Source organism: Aphelocoma coerulescens, chromosome 2 (genome assembly GCF_041296385.1).
Source record: "Aphelocoma coerulescens isolate FSJ_1873_10779 chromosome 2, UR_Acoe_1.0, whole genome shotgun sequence".
NCBI classification, from domain to species: domain Eukaryota; kingdom Metazoa; phylum Chordata; class Aves; order Passeriformes; family Corvidae; genus Aphelocoma; species Aphelocoma coerulescens.
The window spans coordinates 61,247,159-61,274,706 of NC_091015.1; the positions used below are offsets into that span (position 1 = coordinate 61,247,159).

General features: G+C 43.9%; 1 protein-coding gene across 1 annotated transcript in view; it reads right to left on the minus strand.

The window, feature by feature from the left end:
- VOPP1 (VOPP1 WW domain binding protein) overlaps positions 1 to 27,323 on the minus strand; it is a 61,911-nt gene extending 34,588 nt beyond the window's left edge. Inside the window, exon 1 of the mRNA XM_069007761.1 lies at positions 26,910 to 27,323. Within this exon, the coding sequence (XP_068863862.1) occupies positions 26,910 to 26,960 (51 nt within the window). The 5' untranslated portion in view covers positions 26,961 to 27,323. The remainder of the gene's footprint in view (positions 1 to 26,909) is intronic.
- Between the last annotated feature and the right edge of the window lie 225 nt (positions 27,324 to 27,548).

Consider the following 27,548-nt stretch of genomic DNA (forward strand, 5'->3'; position numbering starts at 1 on the left):
CAAACTTATTGAATGCTCCTCCCGGCTACAGGGGCACAGAAAGAAGCCTCAGTTCCCTTATTATACTTAATGTACAGCTAACAGAACATAGCAAATAACAGAGAGATATTAATCTTTTCCAAGATCTGTTTTAGGAAAATTTAATCCTCTCTCCTATCCTCTCACTGACCCTGAGGTCATCTACATCCCTCTTCCAGCATCTGTCGTGTTCTAGCTGAAACTACATTTTAAAATTGCTTCAGCTGACCAGACGTTTTGGGGAGCACCTGTACTCAGTGTACATCTTAGGAAAGTTTGAAGCTGAAAGATTTTCCTGGAACAGAATGATCATGACATCTTTAAATTCAGCAAGTAAAATTAAAAAGGCGAGGTTTTTCTTTTCAGCTTGAAAGAAGGAAAACAAAAGAAGAGAGATAGAAGAGGGGACCAAAGCTCTCAGAATCTTGTATTGCTTTTGCAGAGGTCTCAGGCAAAACCTAAACATACAGCACCCAGAAAAAGGGTGTCAGCAGAGCAGAGGTCTTCTGACCAGCCCAGCTGGGAGCTTTACCATTCAACAGAAAGTACCACAGGGCAGCCACCCTCACAGGCAGCCATGTCTGAAACCATACCACTGTCTGTCCATGCAGGTACCCAAACATGAGCAGTTCTTTTGTTTATATAACACAGCAAAACACTAGAGGATAATATATAAGCAGATGGTACTAGTTTATATCTGTTGAGGGTTGGTAAGCAGTCTTACAGTTTCTGCATACTTTGAAATATACAGTAGGACATTGCATATTGTATAGGCATCCTTCAAGGGACACTTAACAAACCTCAGGTAAATAAAAGGCTCACAGGATTCTGCTGTTGCTGTTCTTGTTGCTCAGTACAGAGGGCTCCATGTGTTGGGTCCCATGAGATGATGCTTCTCCTACCCTCCACAACCAGTGAGGTAACCACAGGTATTCTAGCAGAGACGTCCTGAGGCTCCTCTGGGCCTTGTGGGGAGACTCCTGCTCTTCAAAGCCAACACACAGTACCTGGCACATGAGGTATAGCACTGCAAATACGTTAGCTGCTAGCATTGCAGGGCAGAGCATAGGAGGCGGCCAGATGAAGCAGTCTCATGCATAAAATGCAAAACCCATCAGATCTCTGTGCATGAAAGCTAACTGGGAAAGCTCCTCTGGTGCCTAGGCAGCTGCCAGCATTGCTGGAAACACTGCAAAGGATATTTACAGAAGATGATCCAGAATGTAAAACAAATTATGAGAAAGTGCCGACTTCTCAACCTCAAACAAAAAGCTCACACAGCAGCCAGCGTGCATATGAGTGGGTCTCTGGATTCACTGGCACTTGGTTAACTTCTTTTCAGAGCGAATTCTTGGACTTGTCACTGCTGTTCTCCTTTGTCATGAGCCAGTAGTATTGTTTTGCTAATGGTTTATGCAGGAGTACTGGAGCCAGCAGCTTGCACACTGGTTGCTTTTATTGGTCTATTAAAATGAAATGAAGCTGATACTAAAGCTTTTATAATCATTTAGGTTATTTCATTATGAGTTCAGGGCAGAAAAGCAAGCAATGGTGTGTTAATACAACCGAGCAGGCAAAGTACATCTGTCCCTCACTCTAAAGGAGAAATCCATATGGACTGAAGGAAAAATCAACAGTGGGAAAGTTGGTTCTCCAGAGTTTCTACTGGTAGACTGCTGCTTGCTGTACACAGCACCACAGAAAAAAAAAATAAATAAAAGGGAAATAAATTCACCAGAAGCAGTTTGACAGAAAGTATGCCAGGATGACTGCTACTGCACATTTATCATTGGCTGCATCCAGAAGCCCCTATCAGGAACCAGGACATGGCTGCGCAGTCACTACACAAAAACAGAATAGGGACTATCAAAGTATAAAACAAAAGACACAACAGAAAGCAAGATGCAAAGACAAGGTAAAAGCAAACAATGAAGCAATATCTCTGGTCCTGACAGCAACTGGTCTCGATACAGCCACCTAACAGCTGCTACATTTTGCATTCATGGCATAGAGTCCATGGCACAATCTGCAGATAAACAAGGGAGGAAACTACAGGTGTTTACTGAAAGCCATTCCCAATGTCTGGGAAAAAGGCAGGAGGAAGGACGCTTATCAAGAACTTCACAGATTTATTTGAAGGCTAGGTTGGATTTAGGAGCAGGACAATAGTACAGGGAGGCAAAAAAGTGTTATTCTGACTACCTATTTATGTTTTCACCCAAGCAGGAGAAAAGTGAGACCATCTTGCAGCATCATGAACATCAAGGAAACCATCAGATGCATCAAGGAATCTCACACCAGTTTCTTCTGCAAACAACCAAACAAAACGTTACTGTTCATGTCCCTGTGTTTCTGCAAGTCCTCCTTGGAGTGTAGAATCAAGAAATACCATACACCCACAGTAACTGCATTAGCCCTGCAAGCCTACAAGTATTTTTATCTGGGATTTCATTCTCAACAAGTCACTGCTCACATTCCTACAAGAACAGCAAATTTTATTTTTAAATTTTTTTAGGGTTTTTTTTTGCATTCCATCTACACTGACAAATTTGCTACTTGATTTTCTGGCCCCACGTAAACAGAACTTTATTTTAGCATTAGGCTGTCAAATAACAATTTCTCCTCTTTTTTTTAAGCTCTTTCAAGTGACACTCTTGAATTTGTACAACATTTTTGAAGAGACCTAGGAACTAAGGAGATGGTTGGTAGTACAATATTATTTTCAATTCATAACAAAAAGAGTAAGTGTATCCATGGTTGAAAGTCTCAGAAGAATTTAGTGCTGAACCAAGATTATTGTGCTTGAATTTCACATGCCATTCATTCAACTAGCTCATGTCTAAGGCACAGCTTAGATTAAACCCCTCTTCATTTGCATGACATAGAAAGCACAGATCACTGACTCTAACTATCAGATGTGCTTAAAACTGCTCCTCTAAAAAAAAATATGACTAGCCATACATCAGCAAAATGCAGGCACACTAAAATGTACAAAGACCTATGTGAACCAGGCTGCATGCATTTGAATTGAAAAAGAATGGGCAAATCAGAGAAGTTAACATGTCTCTGAGAAGCAGCACCTGAAGTCCTTTTGTGGTTTTCCATGAGGAACATTAAAATCACCAGCATATAATTTATCAAAAATCCTCTATGTTGATGAACAAACTTACAGTTACTATAGGCCCACACCTGGAGCTCACCTGAAAAAATAAAGCAACCAACCCACCAGGTAAGATCCATAACAGCTGAACTTTGATTTGCAATATTTAATGTACGACACTCTCAAACATTAGTTGTTAACAGCCCAGCTATGTAATCTGACTGCTACAACACAGGTCAAAGCATATAATCCAGTTCCTTCACCAGCAGTTTGAGTCCAGACAACCAAATTAAGGTTCAAAAGGATCCATTTTCTTTATTTACAGCCATACTGAAGTGGATGAAAATGACATGGATACGAATGCTAACAATCTGCAGATAATTTTCAGTTCCCTCTGCATCTCACCACTGTGACCACAGTGGCACTACTGTGATGACAGGGTTAGATAAGGAAGGCAAAATGCAGAGTAGAATGTGTTTTTGAGGATTTTCCATTAATCTCTGACTCTCTATGTATACCCATGAGTGGTCAAATTTCCTTACAGTTTCAAGGGCAGAGCACAGTTAAGAGACCCCAAGAACCTGCAAGTCCCAACTTCATCTCGTGGCCTATGTCTTGGCATGGGTGCCTTTGCCATCTCTCAGTCCAGCTGTGGCACTAACAGATGTTTGTGATATACTATAAAGGCATCAGTGCCTCAGAAAATCCAGCAGGCACCAAGTATCAAATTGCACTCCCTCAACAACACAGGCTAAAAGACAGAAAAGAAGACACACAGCCCCATCCTGACTCCCCCCAAACTCACACACACCCGCCACCTCAAACGTAACAAAACAAATTCTAATTTCTCTCCAGTGCCTACAACAAAGTTTCATATGATATGAGACTGAGCCTCTTATCTGAAAAACTAGTCAGGTCACTGGAAGATGACCTAGAACAGATGTTGGCCATGCAGTTTGGTACACCACTGGAAGACACCACCACAGCAGCGGCAGGACAGCTACATGAAACAAAACTTAATCCTAAATAATAGTGTGAGCTACAAACCACATAATAAAACTTCCATTATGTAATACAGCTCTTAAGAGCCAGTTGTGGTGATGAGCAGCCTTTATGCTCACGCTGCAGAAGGGAGCTGAGCATTGGCTGCAGAAGCAGGGTGTGTATTCCAACTGTCTTCTGACAGCTGCACTTATCCACACTCCTTCAGGCTAAAATCTGTCCATCCTCCTACAGGTACACTCCAGAAAGCCTCTGAGCACTGAATTTTGAAAATTCAGCTAGACTAGCTTCTCGCAGAGGAGGTGAGCACATACTAATTTCCCCCTTGGCCAGCCCCATCAAAAGCAGTGAAGCTTCAGGAGGCATGAGTCAATACAGCTTTTCAGGTAGGTTTCATGCTCTTTAGCTCTCTGTGTTGAAAAGTCCTTTACTCCACTAATAACCCCTTGCAGAGTAAGGGCAACTAAAAGTCAGTAACACTACTGGAATCCAACTCAAACCAATGAGTTATTTTATTATGGTTCCTTAAAAGCTTAGAAATTAAAATTAACTGTATTTTTAAAGATCAGTTTGAGCTCTTCTTCCATACTGGAGGCAAATCCCAAATTTTCAGCAGATACTAGTGATCAGTATCTCCCCTAGGAATTTAAAGTGCATCTCTAAGTCCTTATTTCTGCTTTCCAAGAAGTGCTTGTAGCTAGAAATCAGAAGTACAGGGAGGAAAAACTACAATGAATAATCAGATGGAGCAGCAGCCTTTCAAGAAGGGTCTAAAAGGTTTGGGAGCCCTCAACTTGGAAAACAGATGCCTGGATGATGAGCAAGAGCAAGGTTGAATGCACAGCTGAATGAGGCCAAGTACAGAACTATTATTTGCCAAGCCCTATAACAATAGTTTCAGTTAGTGTCCCTTTTCCTAGCAGGAAATTCATTTAAGAAGTACTTTCTTACACGGTACACAGACAAAATCTGAAACCTGTTGCCGCAGGAGACTGCAGAAGATGACAGATTCAAAAGGGAATAGACAAATCCACAGAAGACAGATCCAAACCAGTAATTAAACTGAATAAAAAGGGAGCTACACCCTAATATCTCTGATCCAAGTGGTCCATATGTTGGGGAGGCATGAAGGGAACAGACCTCAGACAGTGGGCAGGCTTCTGGCCCTTCCTGGCACAGCACCTGCCACCATCTGAGACAGAGTACAGATACAGACACTTGTCTCACCCACCTGATTTCTTTCAGTCTTGCAGACACACATTTCTGCATATACAATTACCAAGAGCTCAAGTAATAAATGGTGTGAACGGAACACTACTTCGGAAGATGAACAAGGCAAAAGCTTTTATAAAGGTGCAAGAAACATAAAGCAAGACAACAAAATCCATTTTAAAAAGTCCTCAAAAGAAATACTTGCATTCTTCCAGCAGAAGAAATTCAGGACACTATAAAGATTTTCAATCTTGCTAATCTTGACAAAGTCTTTTGAAATAAAACCAGCATGGCACCATGGCAGCAATATTTTTTTTTTCCTATTTCATATTAAATAAATGAAATATTCATCATTCTGTATAATCACCACTTGAGTTTTAATCACTACCACATATCTGGGGGCAAGCATGAAATATTAATTACCTAAAACCTACACAAGATGTATAAAACATCTCAGACACGTGATCTCTGACCCTACAAAGTTTGAGAAGCAAACAAACCAATCCATCAAAACACCTTCTCCAAGTTCATACACGGAAAAGCCATGCAGTATTCAATACTCCATTAAATATTCAGACTTCCTCTGTACAGCCGCAGCCAAAGACTACAAAGCCCATCATTCTGCAGATTTATAAATCCATAAACAATGGCAAAGACCATCTTATGCCTGCAAGACACAGACCATCCAATTAAACACAAAACCACTACAAGTAGCAGGAGCATCTCCTCTCACCCCTGCAAAGGTCCCACTGAACTTTATGGCCTGAGAACTGGCTAGATGAGGGTTTAGAAACATGTTCCATTTTGACCAACACTGCCCAAACAGCAACATAACACATGGATGGGCCTGTGTGGTAGCTTTTTGAGGGTGCTTTTCATGAAAGCATCATGAGAAATGTGCAGAGTTTGGCTGGGGTAGAGTTAATTTTCTTCACAGTAGCTAGTTTGGGATTTGTGCTGGAAACAGTGTTGATAAAACAGGGATGTTTTAGTTATTGCTGAGCTGTGCTTACACAGTCTCAAGGCCTTTTCTGCTTCTTGTACCACCATGACAGTGAAGAAGGCTGGGGGTGCACAAAAAGTTGGGAAGATATAGTCAGGACAGCTGATCCTAACTGTCCAAAGGGATATTCCATATCATACGGCATCATGATGAGCATATAAAGCTGGGGGAAAAAGAAGGAAAGAGGGATGTTCAGAGTGATGACATTTGTCTTCCCAAGAAACCACTATGTGCGATGGATTGTCCCCTGATTTCCTGGGGATGGCTAAACACCTGCCAGCCCATGGGAAGTGGTGAATGTACTCCTTGTTTTGCTGTTTGCAAGCACAACTTTTGCTTTACCTGTTTGACTGCCTTTACCTCAACCCATGCTTATTTCTGACTTCTACCACCCTGATTACCTTCCCCATTCCACTGGGTGAGAGTGGGGGAGAGGCTGTGTGGTGCCTTGCTGCTGGCTGGAATTAAACAAAAACCATCTTTTTTGGGTGCCAGCATGGGGTTTGAACATTTGGAGGTAAAAACAGGTTAGACTGGAAGGGGCTAGATGGAGTTTATAGCTGTTATTGCTGTTTGGCTATTAATCAGCAGGCTCCTGTGCCTGCAAGACTTGCTTGCCTTACTGTCTGTCAGAGAGTTTGGTGCTCATTACTGGCTGCTTTTTGCTTTCATTGCTTCCTGTACTGCTGTGATGCTTATCATCTTACTCTGCTGTGCCTGGGAACATTTTGATAACAGGCATGGCGATGGGCCTGGGCTGGCAGACAACCAGAGTATCGCTGCCATGCTGGACAGGCTGGAATTCCAGTGTGAACTCAAGTCAAAGGGACTGTCACCTGTGGATGAGTCCACATGGAGCAGCACACTCCAGAGCACCTGTGGCTGTAGATAAGCCCATGCCAGAGCAGGTACTGCGGCTGTGTTTATGTCTCTGCTGCAGCATGTGTACCTCCAAAGGGATTGTGGCCAATGGATAAAAAGCCACGCTGGAACAGGTGCATCTCAGAGCAACTCTGCTGGTGGGTAAGTCCATGCCACAGCAGGTATATCCCTGAAGAAACTGTGGCTCATAGATAGGGCTCCACTTGGAGCAAGTACAACCCTAAGGAACTGCAGTCTGTGAATAAATCCAAGCTGCAGCAGAGTCAAGTTTATTGCGTTATTAAACACTAAGGTGTGCTCCAAAGGGACAAGGGGTGGAGATTGTTATGGAAGTACCTTTAAATTGCTGTAGCCCAGAATTTGAGTTGCACATTATGGGAATTACTACAGCAGAAACCACCTGAACCAACAGAGGACAAGCTTTACAAGAAGCAGTGCAAGTGCAGTGGTGACCTGACCTGAGCTGGTTGTGGTGTCTATAATTCCACACAAGTAACTCCAAACCACCTCTCCTTTCCTGAGTGCTCCCTGTGAGAGATGGAGCCCCTAAGTCATGGACTGAATGAACCCAGTGTTCATAGACTAAGGGAAATGTATCTACATGTTATACCAAAGGATGTGGGTGAAGGGTGGTGGGGGTTAATGAGAATGTACTGGATAGTGCGGGACCTGAGCGTGATGTAACTGGGATGGAATCAGCAGTACAGAATGCGCTGGTCTTGGCTGGGGTAGTGTTATTTTGATTCACAGCAGCTAGTATGGGGCTGTGTTTGGGATTTGGGCTGAAAACACTGCTGAAAACACAGGGATATTTTAGTCATTGCTGAACTGTGCTTGCTCAGAGCCAAGGCCTTTTCTGTGTCTCTCACTGCCTCACCAGGGAGGACACTGGGGGTGCACAAGGAGCTGGGAGGGGACACAGCCAGGACAGTTGTCTTCAAGTGACCAATGGCACTTTCCATACTATGTGGTGTCATGCTCAGAATACCACGTGTGGGAAGAAGGAGGAAGGGACGATATTCAGAGTGATAGCATTTGTCTTCCCAAGTAACTGTTATGTGTGATGGAGCCTGGGGATGGCTAAACACCCGCTTGACCTGGGGAAGCAGTGAATTCCTCACTTTACCTACTAAGCTGTCTTTATCTCAACCCATGAGTTTACTAGCTTTTACCCTTCTGATTCTCTTCCCCATGCCACCAGGAGAGGGTGAGCGAGCACCTGTGTGGTGTTTAGTTGCCAGCTAGGGTAGAACCATGACACAAAACATGAAATACTTTTTGGCTTTATTTGGCTTTCAGACAAATAAAAGCCTCTGGAAGATGTTTCTCATTTATAACATTTTCTGAGAAACTTAGGCAAGCATCAGGAAAACCATGGTGAATCCATAATTTCTAGATAACACTGTGAGTGAACTTTGCTTGGAGTTACAATTTATTTAAAGACAAATCTCAGATCAAAGCTGCATGGATTTAAATAGAATTTACTTATTTCTTGCAAAATTATGTACCCAGGTTCCAGAATCAAGGTGCAGGAGGAGCAAGATAGCCCTGTTCTGGCAAATGATGGAGGAGAGATTAACACTATGAGATGGCAGTGCCTGTGGTTCCTTAAGGTACAGTGTCAACTGTACCACAAGTCAAGCACTGTCTAAGGCTTTTCAGGCCAAGAGGAAAGTAGATGTGATCAAGGCCATTAAACAAAGGGGAAAAAGAGAATCCCAGAAGTTAATCTTTCTCAATAGAGGGAATGAAACTGATACCCAGATCTTTCTACTTTTTTAAAAACAAGGTTTTATTAAAGGCCTTTAAGTTCATTACCTAAAAAAACCCTCCTAACTATGAAACAGAAGAGACTGAAAGAGGACCCCCAGTCCATAGTCAGAGTGAGCATTGTTTGATGTGAGAACCAATATGTTACATGGCAAGAGATAATTCTGTGGTACCTGGTCATCCTCCTTAGTACTCAGTAAAAGGATATCAGAGATCCCTCTTCCTCACCTCTGTTAATAGTAGGATCTGCTCAATTCAATCTATTGAAACCTATCTGCCTTTCCTGTGGCTTTTAATCCGTGGCTTTCATCCACGGCTTCCAAGACTAGCTATGAATAGAAGTTATAATTTCTTAAAGTAAAAGAATACAGGACAAAAATCACAAAGAAATGTGCCCATGCCTGACAGCAGAGCCAACACTTTCCTAAGTGACACTTTAGCCACAGGGCCATACTTTTATATTGCTTCCTATAGAGTATAGTAGATCACACAAAAACATTGGATGGAAAAATATCTTCAAATATATGAACACATGAATGAGGAAACTGATTATTTCTAATGTAAGACAAGCTCTAAAGAAGTAACTTTTCTTTTTTTCCAACAACAGTTAAAACTAGGTTACTCTGCACCAAACAAAAAGTCATCCCCATCACCAGGATTCATTACCAACTTTGCCAACAGCCTAATCTAAGAGGCAGAGCTCTGAAGAGGTGGGGAGCTTGGGCTGTGTATTCACCCACAGATGTATTCCCTCCAGGTCAGGTTTGAGGCTTATTTGCAAGGCACACATGTAGGCAGCTTGTTTCAAGACTGCCTGATAGAAGAACAGAGAATTCTTGGGGGACACTGTAAAATCCAGCACTATTTATGCAAAAAAATTGTGATCACAGGCTGTCGATGCAGGGTTTCCTCCAAGCTTAAATCCACAGTGTGCAACAAAAAACCCAGAGTGCCAATTCTACACGTTGCTACAAGGAACTGTAGGGTTGATGCTGCTGATAAGCATGCTTTTATTTGAAAACTCTTCATCTCTTTTCTTTTAGTTTCATGGCATAGAGCACTTGGATAGTGTCTCTTACCAACAGAGATGGCAAGTGTTAAATCAATCCTGCTTTACCAGCCCTGTCACCACCCACAGAAGTATAAAATTGGAAAACTGGACTACTCCAGAAAAAATGTAAATCACTGGATTATTTAAAAATATTCAGGAAAAATCCCAAACAAAGCCAATTAGAGCAGCAGACATAAGAGAGACTTGAGAGGAATGTATAAACTCACCACTTAATGTAGCAAACAGACAGTTCCATGGACATTTCACCAGTTCATATAGATAAAATTTGAAATAAGTATCAAGACTACTTTAAGATGTTCATTAAAGGAAAAGGACAGCACCAAAACCAGCCTCAGCATGAATTCCCTAACCTAGTCCCTATCAGACTGGAAGGAGCTGAGGAAGATACCACGAACTGGAAAAACAATGTCAGGAATACAACAGCCCTGCAAAAAATCTGGTGCTTAGGAAAGATACTACTAATACTCTCAGCCTAAATGTTACATGGATCTGTTTTACAACAGTCTGTTAAAGGTACACTAGGCATTGCCCTCTCTGCAGCCTCCACTGTACCACCTTCCCATCTCCCTAGTTACTGGAGAGGAATGGTGATTACTTGAAATATATCTCTCCAGTATTGCCACAGTCCTTGCCTGGATGTGCAACACTCAGGACATTGCCACGAGATGCTCTCAATATAAAAAGGGAGCAAGACAGATTTTTATGAGCTATTTATTATATATAAATATTTCATGTCATCATATGAATTAAATATGTAGCAGCATGTAAACTCCAGATAGTGCCAGCTTGATACAAAACTAAGAGAAATCTTCTGAGAAACCCATTCATATTAGGGAATTGGGCACATAACTGTATTTTTCAGATCCTGAAACCGTACTTCCTGCATGCCTACAGCAAAAAACAAAACAAAAATGTTCCTTTGGGGTTTTTTTGCATCTGTTAAATGTCCAGAAGGACACATCTGCAGAACAGAGAGGTATAAGGGGAAGAGAGCAGTAGCAACTGCAGTCGAGATCCACCCAACCCAGCTAATGTGCTCTGCCAGGATATGGCAAGTCTATGTTCAAATCTCCCACCCCAAAGGACTCGAGACTCTCTCACTCTCCTGGAAGTGAACATAATTTAACTTCAGGCAACTGAAGAAGACAGAACCTCAAATGTTTGTGCTGGCAGTGTTTCTTTTCAACACTATGCATATATTTATGCATTCTATGCATTTGTATGAAATGCATAAATACAGGTGCAAAGACCTATTTTCACCAGCATTCTATCTCTATCAGGAGATAGTAGCAAAATTTTTGGGACATAGAGATAATTCTGTCCTTGCTGCTTTTTTACACATTCTCCAACACACACAGGCAGATTCCTCAAATTCCCCATGTAAGCACTTCACAAGACAAGACCATGCTGTTTAATTGCAACCAACAGACCTAATGTCCTTCAATTTCTGTGTTCAGTCCCTGAAGGGGTATAATTGGAATAAACACAGCAAATACAGGTCTCTCTCTTCAAAGAGCATCTAAAGCCATGGTGTAGCTTTCCACACATTTCCTTTTTATTTTATAAGTGGAAAAGAGCGATAATATCAATTGACATAAATCCCATCTAGGGCAGGAACTCTTTCAGAACTCATCCAGAGGACACAAAGGAGGCAAAACTCGCCTTCCACGCCCTGGGCAAATGCCAAGCTTTTCAGGAAAGTTCCACTCTCCTCACACATTGCAAACCTGGACTTTCCCTTCCCTAGCTTTTGGAACTGTTTAAAGAAAAACAGCCTCTGAAAGTTTGAAACTGTTTTGATGCGCTGTTATTTCTATTTTGACCTAATCTACTCGGTGGCATTGACCCAATTTTGCAAGGTTTTAGACTGTCTTCAGACTGCATATTCAATGAATGATTAAAAGAAAAAAAAAAAAAAAAAGGAAAACAAAGAACCTCACACAAGCGTTAGTTCATGTGGTATTTCAGAGAGTGCAGCACTATAAAGACAAAAATAAGTTAAACAGATTTAGTCAGCTATCCCAAAGAGGTGAGATGCAGGTGGACATTTTCATTAATTCATATTCTACACAAATAAATATTGGCATCACTCCCAGGCTGAAGTTAATTAGATCATCAGAAAGTCATTAAGTCTAGTATGCAATTCCAATACAAGAACAAGTTGAATGGTAAATGTGCAAATGCATAAAACAAAAGACTAAGGGTAAGAATCTGGAGGTATCTATTGTTATCAGATTCACTACTAACAGGAGACACCGAACAAGCATTATGGTTACAATTTGATAATTTCACATGAGAAGAGTCCAATCCAAGAAATTTTCCTCCAGACCACTCACATGCCTGCAGATGTTCATTCTGTTGACAAGATGCCTTGCTTGGAACTTCCAAAAAAATGCCCATGTTTGTAACTTCATTAAAAAGAAGGGCTTGCTGTAAAGTGTTTATAGTGAAGTCAAAGCAGTTCCCTTATCTTGGAGTAGGAAACCGGGAATCAGGCATCTGAAGTTTCTAATTCTGCTACAAACACCCTGCATGACACTTCTAATACTTTCTGCCCACTTACCCATCTGTACCAGGCTATGTATCTGGACTGGATGTGACTGGAACATGCTATGACATATTTAATATTGCTTAAGTACTATGAAATCCTTCTGTGAGAGATGCCAGACAAGCATATTTTTTGTCATTACAATCAACTGCAAAATTCTGGTTTCCCATAAAAATCTAAGTACTGGCAAGGACTTCTGAAGCATAACAGCATGAATTGTTCTTTATTTGATTACTTGTGTTTGAATAAAGCATGAAGAAATACCATAAATGTACAAATAGATTTAATCTAATTTGGAAGATGGATAGCTGGAGAAGTTGTTACCATGAATACAGCACATATATCAAAGTCCAGGACATCATTAAGACAGAATTTCTCCTCCAGAACAACATAAAGCACTGAAAGAGAAAAGAATGGTGATTTTTTTTCAGCAGTTGAAGAGCCAGGTATTGAAGTCAGGCACATGATGTAGTTTTGCCACCTTCAGCCCATGCTCTAGGAACAGGCATCCAAGTGTGAGCACCTCTGTCCCTGCTGGTGCAGGCAGAGCTGGCAGGCAGGAGCTGTCCCTGGCCCACCGGCAGGACACCAGCCCTGCCAGCTGTCACCATCATGCTGGCACCACAGGCACAAATGTGGCACATGCCACTGACTGGCTGCAAAAACACCTGCCAGGCTGAAGGAGAGTCAGGTCCAGACACATCAGGCAAGCCTGCATAGACACGAGATCAATCCCCCTGGAAGAGTCATTTGTTCCTGCAGATGGCTTCAGAGTCAGAGCTCAGTCCTTCCTCAACACCCCGGTGTTTACAACACTCACACATGAGGCAGTCACCTTCAGGGAGATGTCCAGGGAGTCACCAGCAGGGCTAGAGTAACACTTGCACATTCTGACAGTGAGATTAAAAGTGCCATCCCTACCACAGTGTAAAAGGCTGCCAAGCTTTCTCTAGGCAGTATCAGGAAACCCAGTACTAATTGTTCCTTCATAACCTTGCTTCACATAATGTCTAAATGTTCTTACTTGATGGAAAGACTTTTTACAAAGGGTTCCTCCTTTCAAGCCTCTCTAGATCTTTTTTAAAAGCTTGCTTCAGGAACATTTCAAAAGGGAACTTAAAGTTATTAATTTGGCTCCAACAGGCACTTCCAGACAGCGGGATATTTACAGACACTGCTCAATTTTTTCCCTCCCTTGGACTTGCTTTTGGAAATCTATTTATCTGAATCTATTTAACTGAACTTGAACCTTCATAAGAAATTGAGTATCTTTACAGTCTATTTTCTTCAAAGGGAACAGATGACCAATTAGGACTGGAGTTCAAACTCCAAAACATGGAGCCCATTATGCTACTTCCCACCAGGGAGAGTTCTGCCATCACATCCAATACAACTGCTATGCTCCAGCTGAGCCCCAGGGATTCTGTCACAGACTAGCAACCCACATGGTCAAAGCCTGCATCTGGAGGTTTCAGAACAAGGAAGGTAACACCTACTAAATTAAATCAGATTACACATGATGCATGTGACACTGGCAAGGCAGACAAAAGTAAAGCAAAATCTTGTATGGTGTCTCTGCACCAAACGTAAAAATTACCTTCATGCCTTTTTATACCATATTTACACACCTTGAATCATCTTACCCACATGAAACTAAGAATTAATGTTTTTCTTTGATCTTAGGCAGGGGTTTACATACATACCTCTCAATAAAATTGATGCAAATGAGATACCATTTCAGTTCCACTGGTTTTAAAAAGTTAACATAGTACATGAATTTTGGCTTCCTTCTCTTTTCACTACTTCACACTTGCCTATCAGTCCAGATAGGATTATTCTTAATGTATCTGTACAGTTGCAAATTCAACAGTTTTCACATTACAGAAGCTCCCATAACAGCTCTAACACATCCTTACATGCTTTTGCACAAAAACTCTCAACTTTACTCACATCTTTTTCAAGATGAGTAATTTGAGACTGAAAAATTAAGTCCATTAAGCACCTGAGAATTTACATGGCATCAAAATAATTTCATATTATCCATGGTCTGTGCCTGCCCTTGTCCTCTACAGTTCACAGAGTGCTGTGCATGCAGTCTCCTCTGCCTACTTTCCATCTACATTATGCAACAACCATATGTTTATTAAAAACATTCCCCTAACACTCCTTTGCCCTGACAGCAACAGCAGCATATTCCAGGGCTGATACCCTCCTAAAAGGAGGAGGCATAAACACAAAGGAGAAAGGGTCTGTACACAAGGCAGCCAACTGTAACAAGGAGTCACCCACTCTGCAAAGGGAATTCTTGGGTGAAGCTGCAAGCTGAATTCTCAGATCTCTAGTCGAACATACAAAAAGGAGAAAAAGCATGCTAGGCAACAGATATTCAGGCAAAAGGGACAGGATGGAAATCTTTATTTCTTCCAAGGAAAAATGATTTTAAATTATTTATTTTTTTATCTGTATCCAACACCTAACTGCAATACATGGGAAATGGATTTATATGGCACTTTTAAGGGCAGATGGTACAGCCTTTCCTTCTGCAAGTAGGGAAAAGCAAAGAAACGATGGGAGAGGCAAAACCCATGTGGGAAGTGGTTGTGCCAGGGCTGAATCATAGATGGAACTGAAGAAAGTCTAGAAAAGAAATAAAAGAAGAAAATACAGAAAAAAAAACATTTTAACAAGAGAACAGGGACCCAGCAGCCAAGGAAGTGGAAACTATTGCAAGTCATGAAACCAATAACGCAGAAAAGAGACAAAAAAGCCATCCTTAGCCAAGAAGGGTGGAACAACAGTCCAGAGCAAGGCTGGTAGGAGGAGGAGGAAACCAGGTCAGAGACGTAGGTGGAGAGAGGATTATGTGGCAGTTTGAAGATACGGTTAAAGAGCATGAGCTTCGGGCAGCAAGAGATGAGGAGCTGAAAAAGCAATTCAAGGTAGAGAAGCCATTGTAGCTGTAGCAATGAGAAAAGGTCGCAAACTGTACCTTCAGGACAGTGAATGGGAAGGCAAATTAAAACCACGCAGAAGAAAAATTTAAAAAAAACCAAACCCATAACTAAAAAAAAAAAACCAAACAGCAGGCACCCAGACTCCAGAAGCTGAGCTGAAACATTTTCAGAGCCAGGACTGATGTTGCCAAAGGAACCACTGGCACTCAGAGAGTTTCTTTTGCTCACTTCCTCTCTCTGCCACAGTTCTTCATCCAGCTTCCTGCCTTCTCCCAAGCTATCCCGAGCTCATCCCTGCACAGCCTTCTCAGGGCTATGAGACTACAAGGAACAGCACCCATCTCCTCCACAGTTTCTCCCTTGACTTCAATTAGCATTACCAGAGCTCTCACTGGCTTTAGCAGCATCTGATTTTTTTCATGAGTCACCTTCCCTTCTGCAAGCAAGGAATAAACCCACGAACAGAGATGCGAGTGGAGCTGGAGCACACATGGTCTTCTCAGTTGTCTTAAAGCAGCCCATGAGCCTCCGTGTTCCTCATCAGGATCCTGGAAATTGTCCAGCACCTCCCAGACACTTCTTGGGGTGGGGGAAAGAGGTACTGGCAACTTCAGCACAAAAACCAGACACTCTAGGAAGCAAGAGAAAGTGAAAATGGCCCCAATTCATGGAGAACCAACATGCATTCCCTCTGCCATCATCTGCTCTGCCTGTGCATTGCATGTCCTCGTAAGGAGGCCACAGGCAGGTGGCACAGGCTTATCAAGAGCAGCTGGACACCTTCACCACACCTGTGGAGCAAGTCACACCACACTGTGGGGCAGAGGGAACAGGAGCTGAAGTGTCTCACCAGAGCAGCACAGGAGCTGCGGCGTCTCTGCAAATACACACACAGTAGGGACAAGTATTTCACCCTGTGCCAGCGCCCAGCACCCACCTTTTCCAGTGCTTTATCACTGTGGATGGCTATCACAGAAATAAAAGCATATTCACAAGCTATTCTTAGCATTCACCAGAGAGGCGATTACCAAATTACCCAGTTACATAATCTCTTTTATATAATCACTACGATGCTTTTCTCCTTATGCAACATGGACAGTGACCGTGGCCGGCTGAAGTAGCTGCTTCCCCAAGGAGAGCTACACTGGCAGCTCCACGGGTACACGCGCTGCCTAGTGCAGGTGCACAGATGAGTGACAGCAAGAGCTGCTTCAAGGCAATCAAACTTTTCAGTATAAGTGTGTGCCTTCAGCCTGGGGAAGACACCACCACCCCTGCCCACAGGGCTTCAGAAGCTGCACACAGCAAAGGTCACCTGCACCTCAAGCTGGTTGAGACACCAAAACCAAAGGCAACCAGCACCTTCCAGGCAGCCTGTCCAAGCACTCACTGGAAGGAAGTGGGTTGTCTCCACTGACTTTTAATGGCCTTTGGACAGAGCCCAGGATTAGGGCTTTAATAAAAATAGGAAGTCAAGATTACTACAGAATTAAAACAAGCTTAATCCAAATCCCCCCGGCTTTGTGCCACAGCTATGCCCATGTTTTTTGTCCACAGGGAAAGCCAGGTGAAGCTGCAACCTAAATGTGCTCCCACAGGGTGCCTTGTGACAGGCACACTCGCTCACAGAGCCAGCAGGGTGGGTCAGCATAGCCACACCAGGAAGTTTCACCAGCCAGGTTTTGGGCGTATTCCAATGTGTCTCCTACAGCATTTCCAGGAGTCCATCCAATGCCTTCTAGGAACACTGCAGATACCTATCCAGACGATTGCCACATAAAGGATGTAGTGAGACCCAACTTGCTAAGAAAATTCACCCTGGGGTTTAAGGAGTCACCATCAGAAGTATTACCCACAGCATGTGAGAAAAAAATCTAAGACCTGGATTTCAGAAAACAGAAGCTCCGAGATCCATAGATCACCTGCAAATCCTGAAACACTTTTCCATCACCATGCTGCAAGTTCAGCGTTAAGTTCAGCTGGCTGCATGGTGCTGGCATTATGCGAAAGCCCCAAACTGCCTTAGGTTTTCCTCAACATTATGCAACTTGTAGTATCTGGCTATTATTAGGCACTTATGCTTCCCCTGCTCCCTAGCTTCCCTAGTAATACAGGTCATTCTAAGAAATATGCAGGCAAACACCCGGGCTTAGAGTAGCACTATAACATACTTTATGCAGGGATGCATGCACACGAGTTTAAGAACAGAGACCACTATCGCTTCAGCTACAGAAAAAAAAATGAAGCAGCTTAATGTTATCTTCCACTATCTCAAACTACAGGATGACCCAGTTCTGAAGAGTTTTAACCCAATCTCATACGCTATTAGTACTTCTGTATCACAGCCAGGAGATGTGAGTTGCTTTAGTCAAAAAGCCGATCAGAGCAGAACTGGGGTCCCTGATGCAAAACCCCACTGCACACGTTGGGGCCCATCACGACAGCACTGCTTGATAGTTCAGGATCAGCAGGCATCATCTGCACTATTGCTGCTCAAAACATTGAAAATCACGGTTATCATTACTAATATATGTTTGGGATAGGCAAGACAGCACTCAAGATAGGAGTATCTTATGTCAGCCTGAAAAAGAAAAGCAGACCTTGAAAAAGTAGATTTAAAACTTCTTACGCACCCATCCTTCCCCTTTGGTTTTTTTTTAGGCTAGACAATTGTCTAGCAGCATGTTCAGAGATCATGTGTCCTCTTTTTTGGACTGAGATTCTGCCAAACTTAATGGCACTTGAACAAATGAAGGTGGACTTTTATACCCATTACCATTCCTGTAATGGGTTAAACCCCTGGCTCCAAATGCAGCAGGGAAATAGTGCCCTGAGCTGAGGACTCACACTGAAAGAGAGCCAGCAGTGAATTCCTGGATCTCACTTATACCAGTATTGAGATAATTATCTGTAGCGATGAGCAATGCATTTTTCCCCCTGAGGAGCAGAAATGAAACAAAATGCTTGACTCATCCTTGCCTGGTTTTTGCATCAAAAGCTGAAGCACTTACAGTCACCCACCAACCACAGTGAGAAGTGCCTGCTTCCACATTTACAGGTACCATGAGGAAAGCAGAAAGGAATTCACTAAGTTAACAGGTTTTCTATCCACTCTAGTGAAGAGATTTAAAAAAATTGGGAGAAACAAAACACTGAGCAACACCTGAGCAATTCCCCAGGTAGAGACCCTTACAATGTCTGTTGTCGAATCACCATGTCTAAACAGTGCTGCACAGCTGGATATCAATCTCCTGTGTTGATACTAAAGGGACTGTGCTAAAACCAGCAAGGTATAAACATCTGGCCTCCTCCAGTTAGACAAAGAGAATCTTCTGTCCAGAAAAGGAGAAAGACAGACTCCAACCAGGACACACAGACAGATTTTGTTGGTCTACCTACAGCCATCAGACATGCATGCAGAAAGACACAACTGTGCCAGCCAAAAAAACCCAAGTTTTCAGCAACTCAAAAGAAGCCCATCTTTGCTACTACAGTCATTGATTTAATTTTTCTTTGCTCGTATACATTCCCTGACAGAGCTCCTTATTTATTGACAACCAAACCCTCTGGATCACAGGCACACTACTTGCTCTTAACCCCACAGCAGCACAAGCCTGTCACTGTAACTACACTGCTGGGAAGACCAAGCTAAGCAGAGAACGTCTACAAAAGCATCACCCTTCCTTAGGTTTTAGTGCCACTGACTGAGGCCCAGGAAGATGAACATGTGCAACAAAACGCTCCTCTCACATCAAGTATAACACGTGCTACCCATCTTCAGTCTGTTGTCAGTGAGATCCCTGCCACCTTCCCACATGCTCACGTTCCTCTCATAATCATTTCATTTCAGGGTTCTCCACTTCTTCATACTCTCAGGGAAGATCCAAACAGACTGCAATGCATGTAACTAACTAGAAACGCATAAGAAAACATTAAATGTAATTGCCTTAGAAAGACAAATGTTTAGAGGTATTGGCTACATTCCTGGGGTCCACAGCCCTCACATCTTATTCCAGCAGCACAAGACCTGGCAAGGAAGGATCCATCCTCAAAACTATTGCCAGCTCTTTAGTTGCCCGACGCCTATCAATGTCAGAGGTGGAAGACCAAGCCATCATTCCTACTCCAGCTGGAAAGGGTGAGCTGCTTACAGAGTGTGCAGCCAGGACTGGTGTCTAGGTACACTCCCACCACCCCACTTCATCACCCCTCACAAATGGCCACTTTCCACTGCCTCTGAACTTTGAAACTAAGGCCCAGATCACTTCACAGACACTTTCAATGAAAGGCCAAGGTTTTGGGATTATTTTAGACCTCCAAATGAGAGAGGTGAAAGGTACAGCAGAGGAATGCTGTGTTTGTTGTTACCTTTGGCTGGACCCGAGGACAACAGTCCCTCCCATGCTGCAACTGAAGCTGGACCTTCTCCAGAAAAACGGTCTCCATCCATGACCCTCTCCTGCCCCACAGATGGGAAAGGCTACAGTGGCCATTAGCTCCTGGTAGAGCACTTCTGCTCTGAGAGACACTTGGCAGGTGATTTGGGAAAATGGTAAGACTAACTTTTCCACAACAGTATCTAATGTCATCATTCAGGGAACGGAAAAAAAAAAAAAATCAGGCTTTGCTAGTTTTCCCTTCTAGCAGAGCATGGAAAAGGTCTGCATGATTGCCTTCCACTCCAGTACGTATGCAGGATCATCTAGGGACACAGTTTAGCGGTGGATATGGCTCTGTTAAGTTTACTATTAGACTCAATGACCTTAAAGGTCTTTTCCAACCAAAGGGATTTTATGATTCCCATTAGAAGACACCTAATGTATTGAAATCAGAAGCGTGCTACCAAAACAAGCACTCCTGCTCCAAGCCATACATTCTTCCTCCTCCCTTGCAGCAAGTTTCATGATGCTATACCACGGCACAAACCTCTGCTGAACCAATGGAAAATTATTCCCTCTCACTTCTTTACCCCAGTCCTTTTTTTGCGGCTTAGTCATTCATGGCATCAGTAGGGTGATATGATCCTTTTGTGGTCCCAGGGTCACTAGACCTGCGGGAGCTGGCAAAGCCAGGGATTAGAGACCACCCTTGCCAGCAGCAACCCACATCTTCATTGCATGAGATACAGATTAGTAACTGCTTCTTGCTAGTTCCTTTTCTTTTAAAAATTTACCAGACTGAAAGCTGAGTCATTGAGAAAGAGATTTTTAGTTGAGCTATTTAAAACACAGGTGTAACTAACACCTATTTAGCACAAAGTTGAAGACAGGCTTCTGAAGAAAGACATTTTTAACTCAGCAGTGATAACTCTTCCATTTAATATGTGAGAAACTTGTCAAGATACATTGTTCTCAGAAAGAAAAAAAGGAAAAAGCACTCAACAAACCCAGATTCCCCTCTCATGCCCTTCTGAAGTACCAGTCATGGCATTTCATCTCATATCTTACTGTTCTGATGCCAGGAAAGTGATAATACCCACTGTTTAAGACCTTAGCTTTCCCTTGTCTTGAAACTGCTGTTTAATGCCCAAGATCCCAGGCTGTGTCTTCAGACAGACCTAAGATTCATTTTCCAAAAAAAGCACTATACAAGCAAACACAAAAAAGCTTTTAGAAATACTTTGCCTCTTGCTAGTCCAAAGAGAGTTTATATTTGCCATGACAAACTCTAACAGGATTTCAACAAAACCTTCAGCAGAACAAACTCAGCTGCATTGCTGAGCAAAGCAAAATAGCATCATCAAAAATTAGACACAAAAGCTTTATGTAATGGTTTTTCATATGGATTTTACATTATATCACAAAAAATTTGAAGCAAATTGGTAGCCACCTTGCCCCAGCAAGATATAATTTTTTTTTTAAATTCTGTAGCATAAGCTCAGCATTACTCTGTTTCTGCCTGTAAACTCAGCCTACACGGATGACCAGAGCAAGCCTCTACATGGGCATACTCACTGCAGTTTTTCTAAACCTCTTCTTAGCGGAGTGAATACAAAATGAATTTGTATTAAACCAAAGAGTTTCAACTGACCCCTTTTTTCACCAATTTTACCTAAATCCATTTTAAAACAGCACCTGAAGTCTCAGGGCTTGCCTTCAAGTTTAACACATCCTTTCAGCCACCTGCATTAGCTAAGTGGAAAGTACCTAGAGAAAAGAGAGACAGAGGACTTCCCTTTTATGAAGAAAGCATAACAGAAAGTGCTAAATATTTTTGGCTGCCATAAGAAAATATAAACAGATTTTATAGATGCTTCTTCTAATTTAAACAAAAAAGCCCCAAACCAACCAAGCCAAAAAAAAAACCCTTTGCACCTCCTCTTAGAGGATGCAAATGGCAGTCAGCCACCCATTCCCTTCCCACAACCAACACGAATCTGTCTCCTCCTCAGCAGGAGCAAAGTGAGAAAAGTGTGTGAGCTCAGTCCTCCCGCCTGGAAATCACAGCCCATCTCACTGCTGTCAAGAGGCAGGGAAGGCTTGCCAGCACCAGTTGGATCCCCAAACCATAAATTGTAAGTAAGCTCTTTCCTGCCTTCACTCAGCAATGCAATAGCTGCTTTGCAACCAGCTGCAGGAGGGTAAGGAAAAAAACCCACCAGAAATTGTTTAAGCTGCTAAGTCCATTGTGTAACCAAAACTGAAAAGCTGGAGAGGGTTAGTGGACACATCTACACTAACAACTCTCTTTCAGGTTTTTTGGGATAGACTTTTCCCCTTATTCCCCCCCAACCCTTACTGAAAGAACAGGAGTTAAAACATCATTAGGGCAGTATCAGTGGGCTACCACAGAGGCAACAACACTGGTGTGCACGCACATTTGTACATTCAAGGGTACATACACTTTTACAGTATTTTATATAAAGGAAAACCTGACCACTAATGGATAGAAAAAAATACCAGAAATGGGGGAGGGGGGGAATGAGGGGGTGGGGAAGATGGAGTGGTCCCCATAAATCCTCATGAATTCTTCAACTGTACCTGTGCCTACCATGATCAAAATGTGTAGGTTTTTTCTTTAAGACTGGTGGGTTTTCTCATCTTAATGTTCTTGTTCCTACAGAGATTAAAAAAAAAAACCAAAAAAACCAAAACCACAACCAATCAAAGAAAAACCACAAACAAACCTCTTCAGGAAGGACAGAAATTTCCAGTTTCTCTGATTTGATAAAATCTCTCTGGTTGAAGTCCACTTACAAAAATAATACTAAAAGAGCTCAACACAGCAGTTAACCAACTGAGGAGCACCAGCCAACTTTGCTCTTACTTAAACAAATCTTGTATGACAGACTGTCGGGAGTGTTTGAATTTTCTTCCAAGATAACACATTTTGCTGTTCCTATGACACGTCCATTTTCTTGTTCTTTTTAAAAAAGGCGCTTGACTCTTATGTAGTATCTTTCACCTGACAAATTAACAAGAGGACTATACTGATCACTTTTTTCAACCATCCAAAATTATCAGTTTCTACCAGCATCCACATTATAATTCTCAATAATGAGAAACTCAGTGTGTAGAAATATCAACACTAGTATTTCCAGAAGTGAGGTTCTCCATTTTTTATAGCCACGTGGAAACCTTTCTAGAGGGATTCTCACACACAGCTCACACCACCTACAGTGACTACTGCAGGCCTCACTCACCTTAACTAAGCTTCACTTAAATATTCTGACCATTGCGTTAGCTCCTAGATTCTCCTGGATACAACATATGGGCCAACCAGAGGCTTAGGTATCTAAAATTATTTGGCAGTTCTGAAAGTTGAGGCTACCCTTCAAGCAAGCTTCTCTGCAGCAGTAACAATAAAACACCTTTATTACCACTGCAGCACAGACAGGGTCCTCTCTCAGCCTGAAACAGCTCTGTTCAGCTTCCCCATCCTTGAGCTGAGCTTCAGCAACTGAGCTCTCCTCCATCCAGCACTTCTACAGCTTGTGAGGGAGAAAGCAAGCACTCAGTCTGAGAAGTAAGCCCCACAGAGACACTGGTGTCCTCATTCAGGCTGAAAATAAGCTTGCTTCATCGGGGGGGGTGGGGGGACTGCCTGTTTAGTTGTATTTTTTCCCCATTCCAAAGACATCACTATTCATTAAAGTCACATTTAAGTTCAGACAGCCAAAGCCCTTAGGATCACCAATAAAACAGAAGCAGAAAATCTTGATATATTTGCCCCAAACAGGCATCACTTCAAGGACCTCCTCAAATCTTTCCATAAAACTGAGAGCCAGCTGAGACAAAATACTGTCCTGTTGACAGAACCACAAGCCAAGCTAGCAAGCAAGACCACTGGTTATTTGTGAGTGCAGAAATCACATACTCCAGTACTACGGGTATACCAGCCATCCAGGCTCCTGGCAAAAAAGGGCATTTCAAGCAACTGCAGCTAATAACACACTGCTATCTCCAAGTAGCCAAATTAATTTGAAAAAGACAGATAAAGATTCAACACTCTTCATTTCTTCCTGCAAGAACCAAAATTACCTGTCAAATTGTCCACCTCATTTCACCTTACTTGTTAAGCTGTTCAACTGCAATTAAGTCAGGAGCAAAACACATGGCATCTTTGGCTTTTCTCCCCTAAAAACAAGGTCTTCTCAGAGCAGAGCTTTCTGCGCCCTGGGGTTGGAGATTTTTCTTCCACAATGGTCTCTGTGGTTGCAGTGAAAGACCCTCGTCAAAGAAGAAAACTCAAAATTAATTCCCCTCTCCCACCACCACAGTGCTCTGGGTGTTTCTGTAATTAGTGCATCTCAAGCTTGTCTAGAACAAGGACTGGTATTTTAGCATCAAGAGCCAGCAATTTCTTATGTGTAAATCCTGCTTCAACGGTAATGCCTTTAGTCACCTTCATGAAACCACCCACCAGCATATGGAAGCTCCTTCCCCTGCCCCTCAGCCCCTCTTCTGCATCTTCTGCCTTTACATCAGGAACAGCAAACCATCACTTCCTTGTGGGAGACTGGCACAGCCAGCTACTGACCAGGCTCCAACCTGAAAGCCACAAACACACACACTCCCCACATCCAAACTCACACCCACCATGAACTTGATGTACACTTAATTGTGAAGGAGTTCATTCCTTTCATCAATATGACCAGAAAGAGTGGTTTTGCAATACACAAACATTTTCAACAAGTACTTTGGGTAGTCTAACCAAGGAAATCTTGGTTAGAATCAGTAAACTACTACATAGCATTCTGACGGACTAAATGGGTTCCTCCCCACAGTATCTGGGTAACAGCCAGAGCCTTTTGCAAAGCAAGGAATGAAAACCGTATTTCTCAGTTCATGCTCTGTTCAGTAATAACTAAGATCATGTTGAAGCTGCAAACAGATTTAAAACAATTGCAGCAATGCTATTTCAGATAATATCCAGTACAGAATTTGTGCAGAAGACAGAGAAAGTTTCATGTATCTAAAACCTTCGAAACAACCACATGTCTCCGACTTAGTTATTTAAACCCCCAGCACTCTGTTTCTGGGCCTGTAGAATACAACCTTATTTACATAGTATCTTATTTTAATAGGTAACCTAAGCATTTCCAAAAAAGAAAAAAAAATCCACAAAACCACATGGCAAAACAAACATTCTAGATTAAAAGAAAAAGGGGGAAAAAAACCCCACAATTAAAACCAGTACAAAAGCTTAAATGACAGCAACACTGGCTAGCTCCAATGAGGATTTATGCAAATTACTTTTTTCAGGCACAAATGATCTTTTTCAGCAGAATACATATTAAGAGAGCAGAGACATCCAATCAAAGAGATCCTGGAGGGGTGAAACCTTTCACAGTTTCAGATGAACAAAACCCCTCAGGGAGATGGTGGTGTTTGTTTCATTCAATCGACATTTTGCTATTCCTGAAGAGCTGCTGTGGAGTCAAGAGTAATTGAGGGCCAGGATCAGGGCCAGGTTTACAGCCAGGGTAAGGAGATGCAAACCAATTAATTTGTGAAGAGTTACATTTATTTACATTAAGAGGTGATTTTGATGTGAGTGTTTTAATGGGATGATGCTGGATGGCGTAGTGGGCAACACACCAGAAATCATTCATCTACGTAGGTGGCATAAACATGTAGTAAACATCATTTTCATGAATTATATCCATTAGCAAAAGCAGTAATTACACAGCCAGCATTCTGGTTTCCATGTATGGGTTTGGTGGCATGCTGTTTTTCAAAAAAAAATTAATTAATTTTCTGTCTAAACTGCTCCACCACAGAGGCAACACAGCTCTTTCACCTCTCTGACACTTTCAGCTGCATTGCCTCTGGGCTTTATAAATGTAAAGATGTACCTAAGACAAGCCCACGGGTGTTTCCGAAGTCACCCCGGCACGCTGCCACCGCACGTGTCCCGGCGATGACTCCAGCACGCTGGCAAACCTGCCACCGGGAGCTGCACATGGCAGCGTGCCCGCACGGCTCTGTCCCGGGGGGCTACTGATGTTCCCCTGCCTGCCCCCAGCCCCAAGGTTAAACCACACACCAAGAGACAGCTGGCCCCCAGAAAACATCTACCGATCCGCCCACTGAAAAAGAAGAGCTGGTTTCCCAACCCCCTGATCCAGTGTCACCCCAGCCCATGGGAGGGAGGCTGAAACTAGACGATCTTTAAGGTGTCTTCCAATCCAAACTATTCCGTGATTCTACAGCTGCATGGCACAAATCCCCCCTCCAATTAGTGAAAGCTCCTAATTCACTGTTTGTTTGCTTGTTTGACTGTTGTAAGTACGAAAGCTGCGCTATCCAGGCTTTCCCAGAAGTTTGACCACGCTGCTCGGTGCCGCCACGGCTCCTCCTGAGCTGATGCCGGCGCACCTCTACCTACTTCGCAATGGACACTTTGTCCACGAAAGGCTACTTAAAATGAAAATAAAAGATGCACCTTCCGTTTAACCCTTACTGACAGGCGCACGCTGGAGAGTCTGCCAGTCTGCTCGGAACGGGCAGCTTCCAGCAGCTTGTGTCCCTGCCTAGAGGTCCCGTCTTACTCGGCTCCATCACACCGCGGATAATCTCCCTCTGTTCTTGCAGTAAGACCCCGGACACCCGGCGAGCCCGGCCGCTGCGAACGCCCGTGACCACCGCACCCGCACCCGCTCCGGGTCTCGCCCAGCTCGGCCCCGCAGCTCCCCCGCACCCCTGACCACGCACTGCCTGTGGAGCCAAGCCCGTTCCGGCAAAGACATTAACCCCAAAATAAATCACCTCCCCCCGCACGCCCCCCGGCTGGGTGAGGGCTGCAGGTCCCCTCCGCCGGCCGCGCAGTTCCAGGTCGCGACCGATGGTGAACCCGGGGCTGCCGCAGGCGCCGCAAGGCAGCGCTCCCCCCACGGCCCACCTCACCTCCCACAGCAGCGAGAGCAGCAGCGCGACCCCAGGGTGGAAGCGCTTCATCTCTCCTCCTCCTTTTCCTCCTCCTCCCGCGGCGGCGGCGGGCTCGCCCCTCCGCCTCAAGCGCGCACGGGCGCTGCCAGCCGCGCCATCCCCGACGGCGGAGGAGCTCCGGGCGGCAGCGCGCACGGCGAGCTCACGGGCAGCCCGGGGAGGCGGCGGCGAGTAGCCCGCACCGGGGGCAGAGGGACGAGGCGGGGTAAAGCGGCGGCGGACGGGGAGGGAGGCGGGGAAGCCCCGCAGCAGGGCGGGGGCGGGCTGACCCGCCGACCCCCTCCGCAGCAACGTCGGCGGCGGGAGCCGAGAGAAGCACGGTCGGGGCGAGGCGGAGGACAGCGGGTGCTGGGGCGGGCGGCACAAAGAGGCCGGGCGCCACCGCCGCTGAGGGCGGGCAGAGGAGCGGCCCGCCCCGGCCCCGCCCCGCGCCGCTGCCCGGCCGGGAGGGGGCGGTGGTGGCGGGTGAGTGACCCCGCGTTTGTCCCCGCATCTCCCCCCGCCCTGCGTCTCCCCCTGCCCCGCATCTGCCCCTGCCCGAGGGAACAGTAACGGGATCCTCCTTGGAGCCGCTCGGTCCGCGGGTCGCCCGTGGCC